This window comes from Panthera tigris, chromosome X, assembly GCF_018350195.1.
Source record: "Panthera tigris isolate Pti1 chromosome X, P.tigris_Pti1_mat1.1, whole genome shotgun sequence".
NCBI classification, from domain to species: Eukaryota; Metazoa; Chordata; class Mammalia; order Carnivora; family Felidae; genus Panthera; species Panthera tigris.
This window is the reverse complement of record NC_056677.1, coordinates 33,238,169-33,255,190: the sequence shown is the minus strand read 5'-3', so window position 1 is coordinate 33,255,190 and position 17,022 is coordinate 33,238,169. Positions and strand designations below refer to the sequence as shown.

At 45.8% G+C, this 17,022-nt stretch overlaps 1 protein-coding gene across 6 annotated transcripts in view; it reads left to right on the top strand.

Moving 5' to 3' along the window:
* The window catches only part of SRPX (sushi repeat containing protein X-linked), a 111,299-nt gene that overhangs the window by 49,422 nt on the left and 44,855 nt on the right, over positions 1–17,022 (top strand). For 2 of the 6 annotated variants that reach the window (XR_006213401.1, XM_042974216.1), the window contains exons 1-3: positions 2,832–3,948; positions 6,741–6,932; positions 8,865–9,041. Coding sequence is in view for 5 of the 6 variants with exons in the window: in XM_042974216.1 (XP_042830150.1) it covers positions 3,774–3,948; positions 6,741–6,932; positions 8,865–9,041 (544 nt within the window). In the remaining variant the exon portion in view is untranslated. Of the gene's footprint in view, positions 1–1,327; positions 1,388–2,831; positions 5,083–6,740; positions 6,933–8,864; positions 9,042–17,022 lie in introns of those variants that run through there. The other 4 variants (XM_042974217.1, XM_042974218.1, XM_042974221.1 and 1 more) reach the window with 4 other exon arrangements.

The following is a 17,022-nucleotide window of genomic DNA, read 5'->3' as shown; positions in this document are numbered from 1 at the left end:
TAAGTGACGTTGCAAAGAAATCTTTGTGTGCAAATTTTTTTTCCTATATTTAATATTATTTCCTTGGGATAGATTCCCAGAAGTGGGATGACTCGATAAAGGGGTTTGAACGTAGGCTTTTGATTCGGGTAGCTAGGTTGCTTTCCTGAAGGGCAATACTGGTCTTCACGTTCACTTTTTGCTATTGAGTGAGGAATAGTTTACGTAACTTTGTACCTGTTTGAGTGGCCAGAAACCTGGAGCAAAGAGAGACACAGAACTGGGCTTCCCTAGGTGGGGGGAGTAGGGGCTTTTTTCAAATGGACATGGTCCAGCCTTCATCACCTTCCCACTTTCAATTTCCATGCTCTCTCTCATCCAGAATATAAGTAGAGCAGGGACCATGACTCATTCACTTATCCTGTGTGGGGATTTGAAAAGCCTCATGATAGAGAGTGTGCTTGCCCTTGCCCTTGTCCCTCTAGGTAAATGTGTGACCATGATGGTGCTAACTCCATGGTCAGTGATCAGACCAGGAAGTCTAAAGGGAAAGGTATGTAAATTTAAGATTAAGGTTTTGAAGTTTGGGCCCTGATACCAATTTCAAGATTAAGATTGTACCACTTACTGGAATTCGGTATTGGATATTCTAAAAATGATTTGGTTCCAACTGCTAAATGAGTTTAAATTTTAAAATTGAATACAGACTTTCCCTCTAAGGCTGTGGTTTTCAAGGGTAGCAAGACTCATCAAGAAACTTTACTTTAGTGATGCCTGGGTGAGAGGCTCCAAATAAACATCCAGATTGTTGACTTCGGCCCTCATTTCCTACAAATTTATCAAAGTAGCTTTGCATTTCTTTTGTCATTAAGATTAGACATTTGATTTGCCTCCTTATCCTCCACCCAAATTCATTTTACAAGATGGACTGATTTTCAGGTACCACAAACACTCGGTTCTCCTGGGTTTTCTTTGACTGCCGGAGAAACCGTAGGCCATGTCTGAGTCACACACATTTTACTGCGTCTCCCCTGGCATGAGATTCATATACATTGGCGTCTTCTCAGAGCGAAGTTGACTTTCTGTCCTGAGTCTAGAATTCCAGTTGGCTTGTGGTGATTCCAAAGCAGACGGAGGTTCGTTTTGATTGGCTCTGGCAATCTCAGCCCAGCCAGGTTCACTCTGAGAGGTGCCCCTGTCCCTTCGTGAATGGCCACCGAAGCTTTCACTCTTGGCTCTGCGTTCTAATAAGCCCCTCTTGCATGACTGTTGCCAAAGCAGTGCTTCAAAATATTCGTCCATATCATGTGGCTCTCCTTGCTGCAGTTTCTGTTCTTTTTTATTGTAGGATCTGGAGACTCACCGCTAGAAGACGATGAAGTCGGGTATTCACACGCTAGATATAAAGGTGAATGCTTTGCTTTTGTGCTAATGGGGACCTGCTAATGCCAGGAAAACTTTCCTTTTTGCCCTGCAGAGCAGACTATAATAAAGTGACCAGACAATGCATTAAAGTTCAAATGACCTGTCGGGGAAAAAAAAATGTATTTAAAAATTAATAAGCATATGCTCCCATTTAAAAACAAAATGAAGAGAAATGAAAGAAAGAAAAAGCATTTGGAATTCTCTGAAGTGCTGTCCTTCAGCACCGCGGTGGTCATTTTATTCTCGTAAATTTCTTTACTGTCCTTACTTCTGCAAAGCCAAGCTCTAGCTGATGAAAGTGAAAATCAAGCCGTGAATTCTGCCTGATTCGTACATTACAGCCAGAATGGTCCAGAGTAAACTACCTAAGGTTGAATCTGGACCCCGTGCTGCTAATGTACTGAGATGAATGGGGAATGGGAAAACTTGATTTTCATAAGCTCATTTCACTGTGCTCTTTCTGAGTCCAGCTTGGCTCCCGAAATGATAAGTAGAGTGTGTTGCCAGATGAAACTTTATTCTAATGATAAAGAACTCCATCTCTACACATTTCCAGCAATCCACCCCCCACCAGGTATAAAAAGCCTAATCAAGAAACTTCTAAGCAGGCTCAGGTAAGTATGTCCACAAATATTTCTACTGGTGAGTCATTTCTCTGAAGCTTAGGGAGCCCTGGGAAAAGGGAAGGTACATTTAGGTGATTTCTCTCTGAAGCTGCTTCCTTTTTCAGTGGAGGGATGATGTGAAGAAAAATTGGTTAATAAAGTTCTGTTGCGGAACTTTTGCCCAAGAAATGTGCCCACAGGCTGGCAAGAGGATACTGCCCTGCTCTGTCGCGATATGTCCAATTTGTAAGAGAATCAGGGTAGTACCGGCCAGTCCTTCGGTTGTTTTTCACATGAGTGAACAGTCTAATATAATGACCAGTGTCTGTCCAGTTGTGTTTCCCACCACATTCCACGTTTTCTTATGATTTGTGAATGCAGAGACTCATTCCTATGCACAGCTCGTATATTAATTGCCTCAGGAACTAACCAATCAAACAAAGGACAAACTTGTTAATTAGGTGTTTGGGGTAAGGAGATATTCCAATTCCTAACACTTCTTAATTAACTGAGGGTTTAAAAAAATGTTTTTTCCTTGAGTCCCTTCTTGAAAAATCTTCCTAAAACACATATGTGCACATGTGATCCTTCCCTTGTGCAGTAGAGTTGCCCAGTGCCCTCAGCTCAGCGTTCCCAGTGTTCATCCTCCCCTCATGGCACTGTAAGTGTGCAAGGTAGACCAGATGGCTAAAATATGTGCCAATATATTTAGATGGCTAAAATATGAGTGTTTAAGAACAAATATGTCTTAGGAAATTGTTTTTATTGTCAGGTTTATTTTAGTAATTTCTACTCCCAACTTGGGACTCAAACTCACAACCCCGAGATCAAGAGTCACATGCTCTTCTGACTGAGCCAGGCCGGGCACCCCAGTTTTTTTTTTGTTTTGTTTTTTTCAAGTCATAACACTTTAGAGGCAAACCATTGTTAACCAGGCCCCTGCACAGTGTCCGGCACAGAGTGTATACCCAATAAGTGCTTTGAGTTAAAGGAGAAGAAGGAAGAAAGGAAAATGTAAACGACATTTATTGTGTTCCCAGAATGTGGCAAGCGTTGCTTTTGATTCTCTTGCTTGGAATGCCATCGCACAGTCACATGAATGGAGGGAAGGGGGAGGGCATGTTGAGATAATCTTGTTATTCCTTATTCATAGATGAAGGAACCACAGATTAGAGAGGGCAGGTGAGTTGCCCAGAGTCCTTCAGCTAGCCAACATTGCATTCACGTGTGAAATCCAGATGTTTGAAGCTCTGTGTCCAGAGATTGGCTTCTCACTCATCTGCTCTAAGACACTGTCTATCCTAGAAACTCCAGGTAACTGGGAGGCTTACCGCTTTGGCCAAGGGGGTGCTGAAAAAGCTTTCCTGAATAACTGATTTAGAGTTCTCCCTAAATAAACCCCGTCTTAATTGAAGCAGCGTAAGGGCTTTGTTTCGCTAAAACCTCTGTGTTAAACATCTTGCTAGTTCACTCTAACTCCTAGTGCTTTTGTGCACTTCAAGTTCAAGTCAGTCACTAGCATTTTAATTATGATTATGGCAGAGCTGTGAAACTGTCACGGTATCTTCCTTAGAAGATTTCTTGGAAAATGACCCAAAGACATTCCTTCTGCGAATAAATGAAAACAAGATTTTTTTCCCCACATGTTGACAACAGCGCAGCTTTCGATGTGCAGCCAGCACTTCTAGGAGGATTTGAGGACTCAGAACGAGGGACAGAAAGGAATCGCACTGAAAATATTGTATTGAAATATGTGAATTTGTGATGTATGTATACCCCGGTCATCCTCTACTGTACCTGCCAGCCTTAAATACTTGTCCTGGGTACATTTGTGGCAAAGACGACCGTAACATGTGTGCTAAAGGGAAGGTATGCTGCTTTCGCATTAGCTTCCTCAAGAATCGTGTCCCTCCTGAAAAAGAAGTCCAGAAGCTGGAAGGTGTATATTCAACATTTGAGTGAAAAACAAGTTAAGAATTAGACACTCTTCCTGTTTTTACATCAGTGGGGTTGTGATCGGGAGCCAGAATGCACAATGGCTTTGCCTTCAGCTGGAAGGGTTATGAGAGACCACTCAGCAGGCAGAAGAAGGAGTAAGGAGGCAGGCATGGGCAGGGGATCACAAAGGAATAAGGCAGAGTTTGAAGCCTACGGCTTCAAAGCTAGATGGGACTTTGAAAATAATTTAATCCACTCCTGTGGCTTAGAGTTGAGGAATCTGATTCCCTGAAAAGTTTAGTGAATTGTCCAGGATTGCTAGGAGAGGATGGAATTAGAATGTATGCCTGGGGCTCCTGTCCTTGCCTGGTATTACACTCCCCACACTTGACTAGTTCAGTACGTTTTCCTCCTCTCCCTCTGTGTCCCCCATATTCACTTCTCCCTCACCACCCTTCCCCCACCCCCAGTGCGGGCTTCACTTTCTCTCCCTGGAGGCCAGTTCTCGGGCTTCCACAGTTTGGCGTGTGAGATGGCAGAAAATAAGGCAGGAAAGGGGCCCAGTCGGCAAGAGGAGGAGGCCGGAGATGGGGAGCGCAGAAGCAATGCGGTCTAGAAGGAGAACAGGACAGGCAGGGAAACTAAAAGGAAACGAGGCAGTGAAGGAGTTGAGAAGGAGTGGGGAAGATGATAAAGAGGTAAAACAACAGGTCGTTTTTAAGATCTTTTTTAGTTACCATGGAAATCCTCTGACAAACTGTAAAAAGTGCTTCTTTGAGACAAAACAGCAAGAGCATTTGGGAATTTCCTTGTAGGTGATCTTTCCTATTGGAGTTGGAAAAGAAAGGCAGAGAGAGGGAAGGAGGGAGGGAGACAGACAGACAGGCAGACCTCACGTCTAGTAGTCACAGAAGCCAGTAGGTTCCAAATCTCAGTTTTATTTGAGCGGTAGGCATCTATGGATTTTTCCAGAGTTTATCTTAAGATCATTTGATTACAGAAGAAATATCAATACCTGTGATCGTGAAATCTCCTGGTTTCCTGGCTTTCCTGGAGCCATCACTGAAGAAAGGACCGAGGCATTTAAAATTGTTTCAAGAATTCTTTCATACCTAGAAGACAATAATGGAGACATGTATGCTGTTTTGTACTTTACTTCAGGGTCCAGATTATTCTTAGTTAAAAATGCTAGCACATGGGGCACCTGAGTAGCTCAGTTGGTTGAGCATCTGACTCTTGGTTTCGGCTCAGGTCATGATCTCATGGTTTCGTGAGTTTGAGCCCCACATTGGGCTCTGTGCTGACAGCATGGAGCCTGCTTGGGACTCTCTCCTTTCCCTGCCCCCCCCCCAATAAATAAATAAACAAAAACTTAACAAAATAAAAACGAAAAAAAATGTTCACACATACAATGTGTGTTAAGAGGAAACTTTGTTCAAGGAAGGTCTGTAGGCCTGATGTAAGCTCCTGGAAGCCTGTGTCCGTGCGTCCGCATGGTCGAACTTAATCAGCCTCAGGCCAAGCCTGCAGGACATGACTTTTACCCAGAAAGTCCAGGAAATACTTGCTTGAGTCCTGACTGTAGGACCCACGTGGCAGCTGTCTGCAAAAACATTATATGATGAAAGTATTAGCCAAAGAAGTTCTGAAAGCACAAAAGAAAAAAAAAAACCCAAAACAGTCTGTGCACACGCCCTGGACCTGACTTGGTCTTCATGGCTGAGAAGCAGTCAGAAACACATCCTCAGAAAATTCCTTGGGAAGTCAGACAAGGTGTCCTCCTTGGCCACATGATGGCGCACGCACCCCACTCACGGACAGCCCAGGTGCAGAGGAGCCTGGCAGCTGTGGGGAGGGGGCTCCCCTCGGAGGCATTGGGAGCGAGGCAGGCTCCACTCTTGGTAGTTTGTGAGGTGGGCACTGTGGGAACTTCCCCACCAATGAGCCAGCCTTGCCCTAACAATTTTATGGCTTTCAGCGAGTACCTTCCAAAGGCACAGGGGAGAGACTCTGATTTGTCAGCGTTCTCCTAGCTGTGCTCCGGGCAACTACTAGACAAAAATCAAAACACGCCAGAATTTTGCCATTTGGGAACTTTACCATTTGTGACACTTTCTTACCTGAATGGGGCCTAACCGGGGACGTCTGAAAAGGGGAGTTGCTTCCCTATGGGAAGCGATTGTTCTGTGACTTTAAGCCAAAATTATCTCCCGTGGTAAAACCTTGGAAATTGCAGCTTTGTTCACATGAATTAAAATAGTATTATGAGTTTTTACAGAGAATATGCATGCAGATTTGGGGGAAAAAAAACCTAACCAATTATGGACTTCCTTGCCACTATGTATGGATGGTTGGGGTTAGGGTTTACAATGATATCAAATGCCTTCAAAAGAAGAATTATGTTATCTCCTCAAGGGAAATGCTAACAAGAACAAGCATGTATTGAATATTTGCTATGTGCTAGGCACTGTGCTAGGTGTTTGATATGCATTATTATTATTTTTTTTATCCTTAGAAGAGCCCTGGGACAGAGGTATAGGTATTGACTCAGAGAGGTTCAGTAACTTGTCCAAGATCACACAGTTAGTAATGGAGGAACTCGGATCCATAGACAGATATGTCTGACACCTAGTCCTGTGATCGTAACCTCCCCACCCAGAGACACCTTAAACGACTCCTTAAGAGATTCCAAAATATAGAGTGCAGTCAGCCAGGGACTTTGAGGATGAGGAGACACATTTTCTAAAGATGTCATTTCCTATTTCTCCCCTCCTTTGTTTCTGCGACCTGCAGACACCCCATGGTGCTCCCCCATCAAGGTGAAGTATGGGGATGTGTACTGCAGGGCCCCTCAAGGAGGATACTACAAAACAGCCCTGGGAACCAGGTGCGACATTCGCTGCCGGAAGGGCTATGAGCTGCATGGTTCTTCCCAGCTCATCTGCCAGTCAAACAGGCGCTGGTCCGACAAGGTCATCTGCAAGCGTGAGTAGCTTGGCCCCAGTGGGGTGGGTTTTTGGGGCCCGTCAGCACCAAGGTTCTTTTGCTCTGAGATGAGATTAGAGCTTTTTTTTCTTTACCAAATGTTATGTGGTCTCTAATGAGAAAAACTGACCTTGTGAGCGGATGCCAGTGGGTTTGCGAGATTTGGTGGAAGGGAGAGAACACCTTTCAGACACCACAGTGTGATCAGCTGTTCAAGAAAGGGGGAGAGAACAGAGGTTTGCTCCGCAGACAGGTTTTGTTTCAATATGTGCTAGACCCTGAAAAGGTGTTGGGGATCTCGAAACATATAAGACACACGCAGGCTCTGCCATCAAGGGTCTCACAGAATAGCATCGGAGAGCAGAGCAGGGGTGCAAATCGTGCAGAACGTACCAGGTGCGAAGTCATGGACTTGTGTTCCTGGAGACAAGAAGTGTTCACCCAGAGGGCAGAGCTGACAGAGGCCGGCCGGCCGGGAAAGTTACTGAAGAATGCCATTCCAGGAAAGGGACCGTGCCTCAGGGGAGAAAGAAGATGGGCAGAGCGTTTCAGGGGCTCACTTTTAGCTGGAGGAGAAGTCACATCACATTCAGGCAACTGCCAGAGGTACAGCATTGTTGAAGCACATTTCAGGTGCCATTGTTATTCAAAACAGCCACCATTAATTGAGCACCTGTTGTATGCTGGGCGTTTGACATATGTCCAGTTTTTGCATTGAGGCTATTGACATGGGTGCCAGTACCTTAACTTTATCGTTGGGGAAACTGAGGTTCCGGGCTGCAGCCATATGACCCCGCCTATGCAGACCATGTGACAGGGTGACTGTATACATAGTGGACATTTTTGGTACTTCGCCCGGATATCCTTGGGTCCTGTTTTCCCAATTCTGGGTGTCCGTCCCCCAGCTTCTGACTTGCATGTTAGATCTTCTTCAGAGGAAGAGAGGAGACTGTTCCTTCAGAGGGCTGTTCTCTTTGTTCTGACAGGGAGGGCATCCCCAGTAGGCCTGGAGCTGCCCAGTACTGACTGGTAAAGGATTATGGGTGCCCAACTTCCTTGTGTGGAGACAGGACAAACCCTGGTGTCACTCTGCTCCAGAGCTCCCCTGGGGGGGGGGGGCAGGCCAAAGCTGACTTTGCCTGAGATCCCATCTTGCCTGGCCTCCTTCCTTCCCCTGTCCTACCTTCTCTGCCCCTCGCTGGTCTCCCTTGGGAGAACTTTCTCACTAAATCACTTGCACACAAATCCACGCCTCAGGGTCTGCTTCTGAGGAACCCGACCTGAAACACTGGCTTAGCTGGGATGCCAATCCAAGCCAGTCTGATATGAAACTGTGTGCCCTTCCTTGTAACAGGCAGCCACCCATGGTTTCTCTGGTTCTAGCCATGATCTTTTAAAAATTGTATTATGTTTATTTATTTTTGAGAGGCAGAGAGAGACAGAGCACCACCAGGAGAGGGGCAGAGAGAGAGAGAGGGAGACACAGAATCCGAAGAAGGCTCCAGGCTCCGAGCCGTCAGCACAGAGCCAGACGTGGGGCTTGAACTCGTGAACCAAAGTTGGATGCTTAACGCACTGAGCCACCCAGGCGCCCCTCTATCTGTGATCTTCTTTTTAAATTTTTTTAACATTTATTTATTTTTGAGAGACAGAGAGAGATAGAGCATGAATGGGAGAGGAGCATAGAGAGAGGCAGACGCAGAATTTGATGCAGGCTCTAGGCTCCGAGCTGTCAGCACAGAGCCCGATGCAGGACTTGAACTCACTCACAGTGAGATCATGAACGGAGCTGAAGTCGGAAACTTAACTGACTGACCCACTCTATCTGTGATCTTTAAATTGGCTTTGCACTCTGTGTTTTCAGAGTTTCTGGGCTCAAACTCTATGGACAAAAACTAAGAAATGCTGAGTGTCTGGTTTTTTCTTTTTCAGAAAAGCGGTGCCCCGTTCTGGCCATGCCAGCGAATGGAGGGTTTAAGTGCGTCGATGGTGCCTACTTTAACTCCCGGTGTGAGTACTACTGCTCACCAGGATACACGTTGAAAGGGGAGCGGACAGTCACGTGCATGGACAACAAGGCCTGGAGCGGCCGCCCAGCCTCCTGTGTCGGTAAGAAAATACCCATCTTCAAGGAGCGCATACTTCGGGTGGGTTCCTACAGTGGATTTTACAGGAAGCATTAGCACCCCGAATGTAAAGCATAAGTACCCAGCTTTGCTTCCAGAAGCTCTCTTCATCCCTAGTCCTGTGGCTTAGCCCAGACCTAACCTCAGGCTCTATCCTAGAGCCCACTTCACGGCCAGGGGCTTGCATCTAATGCCTCTCTTTCTTGGCTTGCTCCTGAGGCCGCGGCAGGCTGTCAGGGGTGCTGCTTCAGTCCAGGGATCTGCCCTAAAGCACTGAGCAGAGTGGTTGACGTTTGCAGGACAGCCCCACAGAGAACATCTCTGTGTCTTTGAGCTGACAGACGGAGTTCATTTGTTGTAGACTGCGATGGGATGGTCAGTCAGCAGGCACTCCCTTTGCTAGACTGGGATTTGGAAATGTTACCTGACTCTGGGTTTGTTGAGCAATGGTTTCTTAAGGTGTGCCCTTGGGAGCTACAGAAGCACTTGGGAATTCTTTAGAAAGGCAAACTCTTGGCATTGCCCCAGATCTGCTGAATCAGAGGCTCTGGGAGTGGGGCCCAGTGCTTTGCACTTTAAGGAGCCCCCGGGGCATTCTGAAGGGCTGAAAGAGAGCCCCTGATGTAAGGCAGTACTTCTCAAACTTTAAAGTGCATTGGAATCACCTGGAAACCTTGGTGAAAATGCAGATTCTAATTCAGCAGATCTGGGGTGGGGGTCTAGCAATTGGCATTTTCTTAGGCCCTCCAGGGGATTCTCATGCTCTGAAGTTTGAGAATCTGCCTTAAGAATATCAAACTTGGGGGGGGCGCCTGGGTGGCTCAGTCAGTTAAGTGTCTGACATTGGCTCAGGTCATGATCTCGTGGTTCACCAGTTCAAGCCCCACATCGGGCTCTGTGCTGACAGCTCGGAGTCTCGAGCCTGCTTCGGATTCTGTGGCTCCCTCTGTGCTCCTCCGTCTCTCACACTGTCTCTCTCTCTCTCTCTCTCTCTCTCTCTCAAAAATTAATAAACATTAAAAAAAAATATCAAATATGGGAAGAACTTTAATACCTTTATGCCAGAAATAGTGCCTTTGGACCAGCAGTGTTAGCACCAGCAGGAAACTTGTTAGAAATGTAGAATCTTGTGACCCATCCACACCTGGCAGATGAAAATCCACATGTGAATAAGATCCCCAGGGGATTCCTGTGCCCTTTAAATACCGAGGCAGACTGCTCTGGGACAGTGGTTTTTCAACTCTGGCTTCTATTTAAATCTGAATCACTGGGGCCCTGGTATTTTTCCAAAGCTCCCTCCAAGTGGTTGAGAACCACTCTCCCAGAGGATCATTTACTCATGAACCATTAGAGCTGCCAGGACCCACCCTTACAGAATATTCTAGTCCCTTCCCCTATTTCTACAGATGAGGCCTGAGAGGTCACCTGACATAAGCAAGGTTGTATAGAGCCAAGCCTGTGTCTCCAGGCTCTCAGGCCCAAAGTTCCTGGATCCAGAGATACCTCTGGCACTGACGTGCTAAAGCAACTGCCATAGGCGGTTGGCTCTTCCCTTGTTGGTATCTGCCCATCCTCCAGAGAACTGGTCAGCTCAGTCTGCGAATGTGCCTTATGCCAAGGACTCGTTCCTGACTGTTCATTGTCTGGGGCATATACTTCAGGAGCAAGACTGAAATTGGATGCTACCCTCCGGGGGCAGAAATATAACAGTAACAACTCTGGCCTCAGTCCCAGGGCTGTCTTCAGGACGGCACCTCTGTCCATGGTCTTCCCTGGCAGCCATTCTCGCTCTTCAGTTCTGTGGGTACTGAGCTATAGCCGAGGGATCTTGCCCAAGATGTGATATGAACCCTCCTAGGTCAGAGTCACAGCCTGGACCATACCTTGTATCCGTTTGCCGAGAGCAACAGGTCCAAATAAACTCAGATAACAGACTCAGATTGATTCTAGGCTTCTCTTTTTCTATGTTTTAGGTAGGAGTTCGTAGTGGTCAGTAGTTGGGAAAACAGAAACCATGCTAGGTATTTCACATGGAGGAGAATTTAACACAGGGAATTGGTTAAAAAATATAAAAAGAGCTGGAGGAGCAAATAGTGCCACGGTGCTGTCACCCAAAGTTCATAAGCCTGACCTTATTGCTGACATTTCTGGAACTGACGCCATCGTCGATGAGGGTGAAATCAGGAGCCCGCACTCCTGCCGCTAGTTCGGGAGTCCAGGAAACCCTCCCTGAAGCTCTGCCTTCTCCTTGCGTTCTGTTCTCTGACAGGTGCCTCCTGTTTGCAAACTTATCTGGCACCCAGCAGGCAAAAAGAGTCTGGGAGATAGAATTTTGAGACCTTCAGTCCAGGTGGTAAAAGGGAGATTACAGAAAAACTGAGTAGCAACGGGATATTTGGTTCAGCAACTTTTCTCCGAGGGTTTGGACTTCTCCCCCTGAGTCACAGTAGTTCTCGGTGAGAAGATGGCAGAGCAGTCCTGGTCAACCGATGCAGGTAGAGTGGTGCTGAGGACACACACCTCTTGAAGGACACGACCTAAGGCCAGGCGGTCGAGTCAGCAGGACCTCTCACAGATGTTGTTTTCAGTATCTCCCCTGTGACTTGCTATGTGCAAGCTAGCTCTTCAGAACAGCCACCCAGATTTTAAATCTCTGCTCCCTCATGTCGGAAAGGACAGAGGTGATGGGAGGAAAGGAGATGTTTGAAAATCTTTCTGCTAAGCAAGCATTGGCGATGAGTTCTCTAGGGATCACACTGTTCAGGTGTCCAGATCGTGTGCAACAATGGAAAGAAAATGCTGATTGTTCTCAAAAAGCAACAGGCATGGCTTAAGCTGGACCAGATGGGGCTGGAACCTTCCCAGAGGGAGAGAGAAAGGACTAAGAAATGAACCCCAGTTGCAGGGAATTTATCTTAGAGTTTGCCAGGGCAAGGTTCAGGCATCCTGGGTGGGGAAGGGATATTGTGCATACAATGAGGTGGGAGAGGCGAAAAGGGGACCAGTGAGCCACAGGAGAGCATAGAGCTCCCAGGAAAAAGAGACATACAAAGCCAGCAGGCACTTCTTTCGTTAATTTTGGTGACAGAGAAGCTGGAGTTTGTCCCCAGTGACTTTTACTCCAGGGATGTCATGGACTCTGTTGGCTTTAAATGTATTAAATTAGTTTAATAACTTTGTTCATGTGTAGAGGGTCCTTGAGCATAGCTCAGAGCCTCAGCCTCTTTTAGATGCTGACCCATGGTGGCTGAGTAGTTCCCAAATTTCCGCACAACTTCCAGCAGCGCGTCTTGGCCAGAGCTTTGCTGAGTGCTGAGAAAATGGTCCCAGCTCTCCTCCAGACCTGGAGGGAGGAGAGAACACTGGCCAGGCTTTTGACTCTGAGGTGGTCAGTTCTGTGGTCTGGCTAATTTGAAAGTACCATGAGTTAAAATTAATTCTCTTAGGCAGACCGCACTCTGGCAGTGGACTCAAGTCCATGGTTATTTCCAAAACAGATATGGAGAGAAAGAAGTCAATGCAGGAGAAAAATCCTGCTGCAATTGCAGGAGGGTTAAACTAAAGAGCCACAACTTCCATTGATCTATATCTGTATCTAGATACATAGATATATGAAAAAAACCTTGAAATTAAACAACTATTGTTTTTAGGGGATTTTTTTTCTTTCTTTCCATTTTTAGTTATTTTTGGTTACATTGGCATTTAGATAGAACAATGGACAGTTAGAATTACAAGCAAGCCCTCATCTAGATGCCAGATTTTGAGTTGATGTGTGATTTCTCCCTGAGACCAACACTTTTCCCTGGGCAAAAAGAGGAAGAGATAAACATGAAAGAAAATTAAAAATCACCGATAATGAAGACCCAGCCGATACCTTTTGACATGCAGAGAGCCCCCATTTAGTTGTTTTAACAAAGGACAGTGTACAAACCAACTTGATTTTTGGAATTGCTCTCTGCTTGTTTTGTATTTCCCGCAGAGTAGAATAGATTGAGACTTAGCACACACGAAATTCTGGAATAAAATATCATCTCTGAGATTTCAGATATGCACATTGATGGATTGCTTTTGTGGCTTCTCAGCTCTCTGACAGCTGGGCTTACCCACTGACCCACAGGGACATTCGATGGACTGCCCTGCCTTACTTCCAGAGAATCAGTTGAAGATACACACATTATGGGGCTAAGAATAAATGTGTCAGTGCATCGTTATCAGTGATCTTAAATTATGCTACATTTTTCCTGGGTTGACAAGCACACATCCTTTGGCAAACCTTCAGGAAGCTAGTTTAGCTTTGAAACGACTCATTGGATTGAGATACTGATCCACATTTTTACCTGGCCTCAACAGGTAAACTCATAGTGACCTTGTATAATATAAATACATCACCAATGAATTTTCAGTTGGGCATCTTTCTGGTGAAGATGGTGACTTTTTTTAAATTAAAAAAATTTTTTTAATGTTTGTTTATTTTTGAGAGAGAGAGAGAGAGAGAGAGAGACACGGCGAGCAGGGGAGGAGCAGAGAGAGAGGGAGACACAGAATCCGAAGCAGACTCCCCGGGCTCTGAGCTGTCAGCACAGAGCCCGATGCGGAGCTCGAACCCAAGAGATCATGACCTGAGCCGAAGTCGGACGCCCAACCAACTGAGCCACCCAAGTGCCCTGAAGATGGTGACTTTTAATTGTGGAATTCACTGCCTCCATTTCTTGCCTCTTGCGTCCACTGGGGAAAATTTTCTGATACTTTATATGATAGCAAAAAAACAGAACCACCTCTGAGACACATCCACAAGGATTATATTATACTAAAGCTGGGGAAAGCAAACAGTCGGGCAAGTTTGCAGAGTCCAGGTTTGTTCTGCCTTTGGGAATTACTCTCCTCCTGTGCCCCATGTAGTGGCCACTTCCTTCCTCTGTCACCAGCCTCAAACTGTTTTATATTTGTATCAGTAATCTATTCCTGCACAACGGACAACCCAAAATTCAGTGGCTTCAAACGACCATGTTATTGCTTCTGGTTGTTTGGGTTGGGGATTTGGGCAGGACTCAGTGGAGACAGCTCATCTCTGTTTGACATTGTAATAGCTGAGGTGACTGGGGACAAAGGATCCAAGATGGCTTCACTCACGTGTTTGGAACCTCAATTGGCTGTGCTGGCTGGGGTTTGGCTGAGTGTGTCTGTCTGTCTCTCTCTCTTCATAATTTCTTGTCCTCTCCACATGGCCTCTCCAGTCAGATAATTAGACCCTTAGATGGCAGCTGGTTCCCAAGATAGCAAAAGTAGAAGGTGCCAGACTCTGTTAAGGGCCCAGACTTGGGACTGGTATAGATTTACTTCCCTTACATTCTCTTAGTCAAAGTGACTCACAAGGCTGGTGCAGATTCAGAGGGAGGGGAAATAGACTCTACCTCTTGGTAGGAGGTGCTGAATATATGTAAGGGGATTATGAATAGCCATCTTTGCCAGAAATTCACCACAATATTCTTTGTTTGAAAAAAAAGTGCTTAGAAATCATTAATTAAATACATCTTGGAAGATGCCATACAAGATGAAGAAGTTTGAAAAAAAAAAAACAGGTGTGATTGCTTATATACCTGTTCGGCCACTATTAACAAAGCTAAAATCATAATGCTTTAAATGAGATACAGGTTCTATTCTCCTATAAACGTTTATGCTTAAGCAGCCTTGGGCAGTGTCCGAGGCCCAACTCCTCCTCACTTGTTCTTCGGTCTAAGATGGCTGCTATAGCTCCCCCACCATATATCCACATTCAAACCAGGGTAGAGGAGGGAGGAAAAAGGGAAAGGTGCGCTCTTCCCACCCTTTTTAAAAGCACAACCCAGAAGTTGCACAGGTCACTTTTCCTCACAGCCCATTGGTGGAGCCCATCACATGACCACGCCTAACTTCAAAGGAGGCTGGGAAATGTAGTCTTTCTTCTAGAAGGCCAAAGGCCCAGGCAGACTTCTTTGACTACAAAAAAGGGGATCAGAGAGTAGGTAACTAACCAGTCCCAGCCACACTGACTGTAGAGAGTGAGAGGAAGTTGGTGTGAAAGATCAGGGGATAAAAGAGGTGAGAGAAGTGGGGTGCCTCGGTGCTTCAGTCTGTTAAGCGCCTGACTCTTGCTTTTGGCACAGGTCACCATCTCACAGTTCCTGGGATCGAGCCCCACATGGGGCTCTGCACTGACAGCGACATCCCAGAGCCTGCTTGGGATTCTCTATCTTTCCCCCTCTTGCTGCCCCCCCCCCAATAAATAAATAAATAAACTTCATGGTGAGAGAAGCAGCAGGTTGAAAGCCAATTTGTACGTAGGAAGTCGGGAAAGGGACAGTGAAGAGTCTGTTTCTGTGAGGAGCCGTGGCAACCTTTTACTTGGGTTAAGACTATCATCTTGCCTTAGAATGAGGCAGAAAGAGGGGACTCCACCTCAGGTCCCGCAGTCTCCGATAAAGGTATTGCCATGCTCTGAAGCGCCCGTTAATCATACGCCATCTTCAAACATGGCTCTCCGGTGGGAAACACTATTTAAGGAAACATTTGAGGATGCAGTTACTTTACAGCCTCAGTTTAAAAGGGTTTTTTTTTTCCCTCTTGGAAAAAAGTGACCTTGTGGCCAGGACACTGTCCTTTTGAACCTCTTTCTTATTTCCACCACCTACCTGGTTAGACGTGTTAAGGATTCCCAAGCTTCTCCAATAAATAGTAGGTGATACAGTGAAATATATTTGTTTCTGATATTTTATATGCAGAGGGGCAGCTAGAGCCCTGAGAAGGGGAACAGTTGGTCAGATGTCTCCTGTGCATGGCCTGGGTTCTCCCAGAAGTTTTAGGGCTTCCACACAGTAACTGGCTCTGCGGTCATCCTGACTCAACAGGGAATTGCAATTATGTTTCTACAGTAACTGTGTTCATTCATGGAAATTTGTGATCGCTTCTAGAAACCATGAGGGCCATGGCTGTGTAATCATAGGCTTAGGTTTCTGGAACATCTGCTGAAAGGCAGGCTAGCTGGTCTCCTCAGCTGAATATGAGGGCAGCATGCTTGAGGGTGCAGCAGAATCTGCTCTTCAGGGATCGATGGCGAAGCTGTACCAGGCGACCCCAAAAGAATGTACATCTTGGGAGGAAATTACCGGGTCAGCAGCAGGCAGACACCCAGACGTGTTTGGCTTATTAAGATAATTAAAAAATATGTGATCATGTCTGAAAATCCCAGACCATTGAGAAATTCCACAAGAGAGGAAATACTTCCTGGTATATAAATGGGGATGTTAACAACAATACTCAGTCTGGTGGGTGGCCATGAGAAGTCAGTGACATAATGCATGGGGTGGGCAGGTAGGTTGGTTCCGTAAACATTCGCTGTTATTTTTAATGATTAATTTTTTTCTTGTTTCTAGTTTGGAAGAGCACTGCTTCTGAAAAACTAGGCCAGTTTCAGCTAATCACTGTTAGCCCGGACATAAGCTGGCTCTGGAAAGCTCTGAGAGCCTTCACCCAGATAATCTAATTTAGAGCACATTTGCTCACAATGGCGGTACGAATGGTTAAATACAGAAAACCCAGCATGTCTTCCAGATGTTTACTTTCCATGACACAGAGGCTAAATGTATCTCTTCACTCTGACAATGTCACCCCAAGAAAATAAGGAAACACTGTATAATTTTGCATTGAAATCTATCTCCTTTTCTCAGCCCATCCTTTTTTGCTTTAAATTAACAAAAAATATATATACTTTCTTTTTTATTAAAAAAATTTTTTTAATGTTTATTTATTTTTGAGAGCGAGCGAGCATGAACGGGGAGGGGCAGAGAGAGGGAGACACAGATTCCGAAGCAGGTTCCAGGCTCTGAGCCGTCAGCACAGAGCCCATTGTGGGGCTCAAACTCATGAACTGGGAGATCACGATCTGAGCCGAAGTTGGCCGCTCAGCCGACTGAGCCACCCAAGTGCCC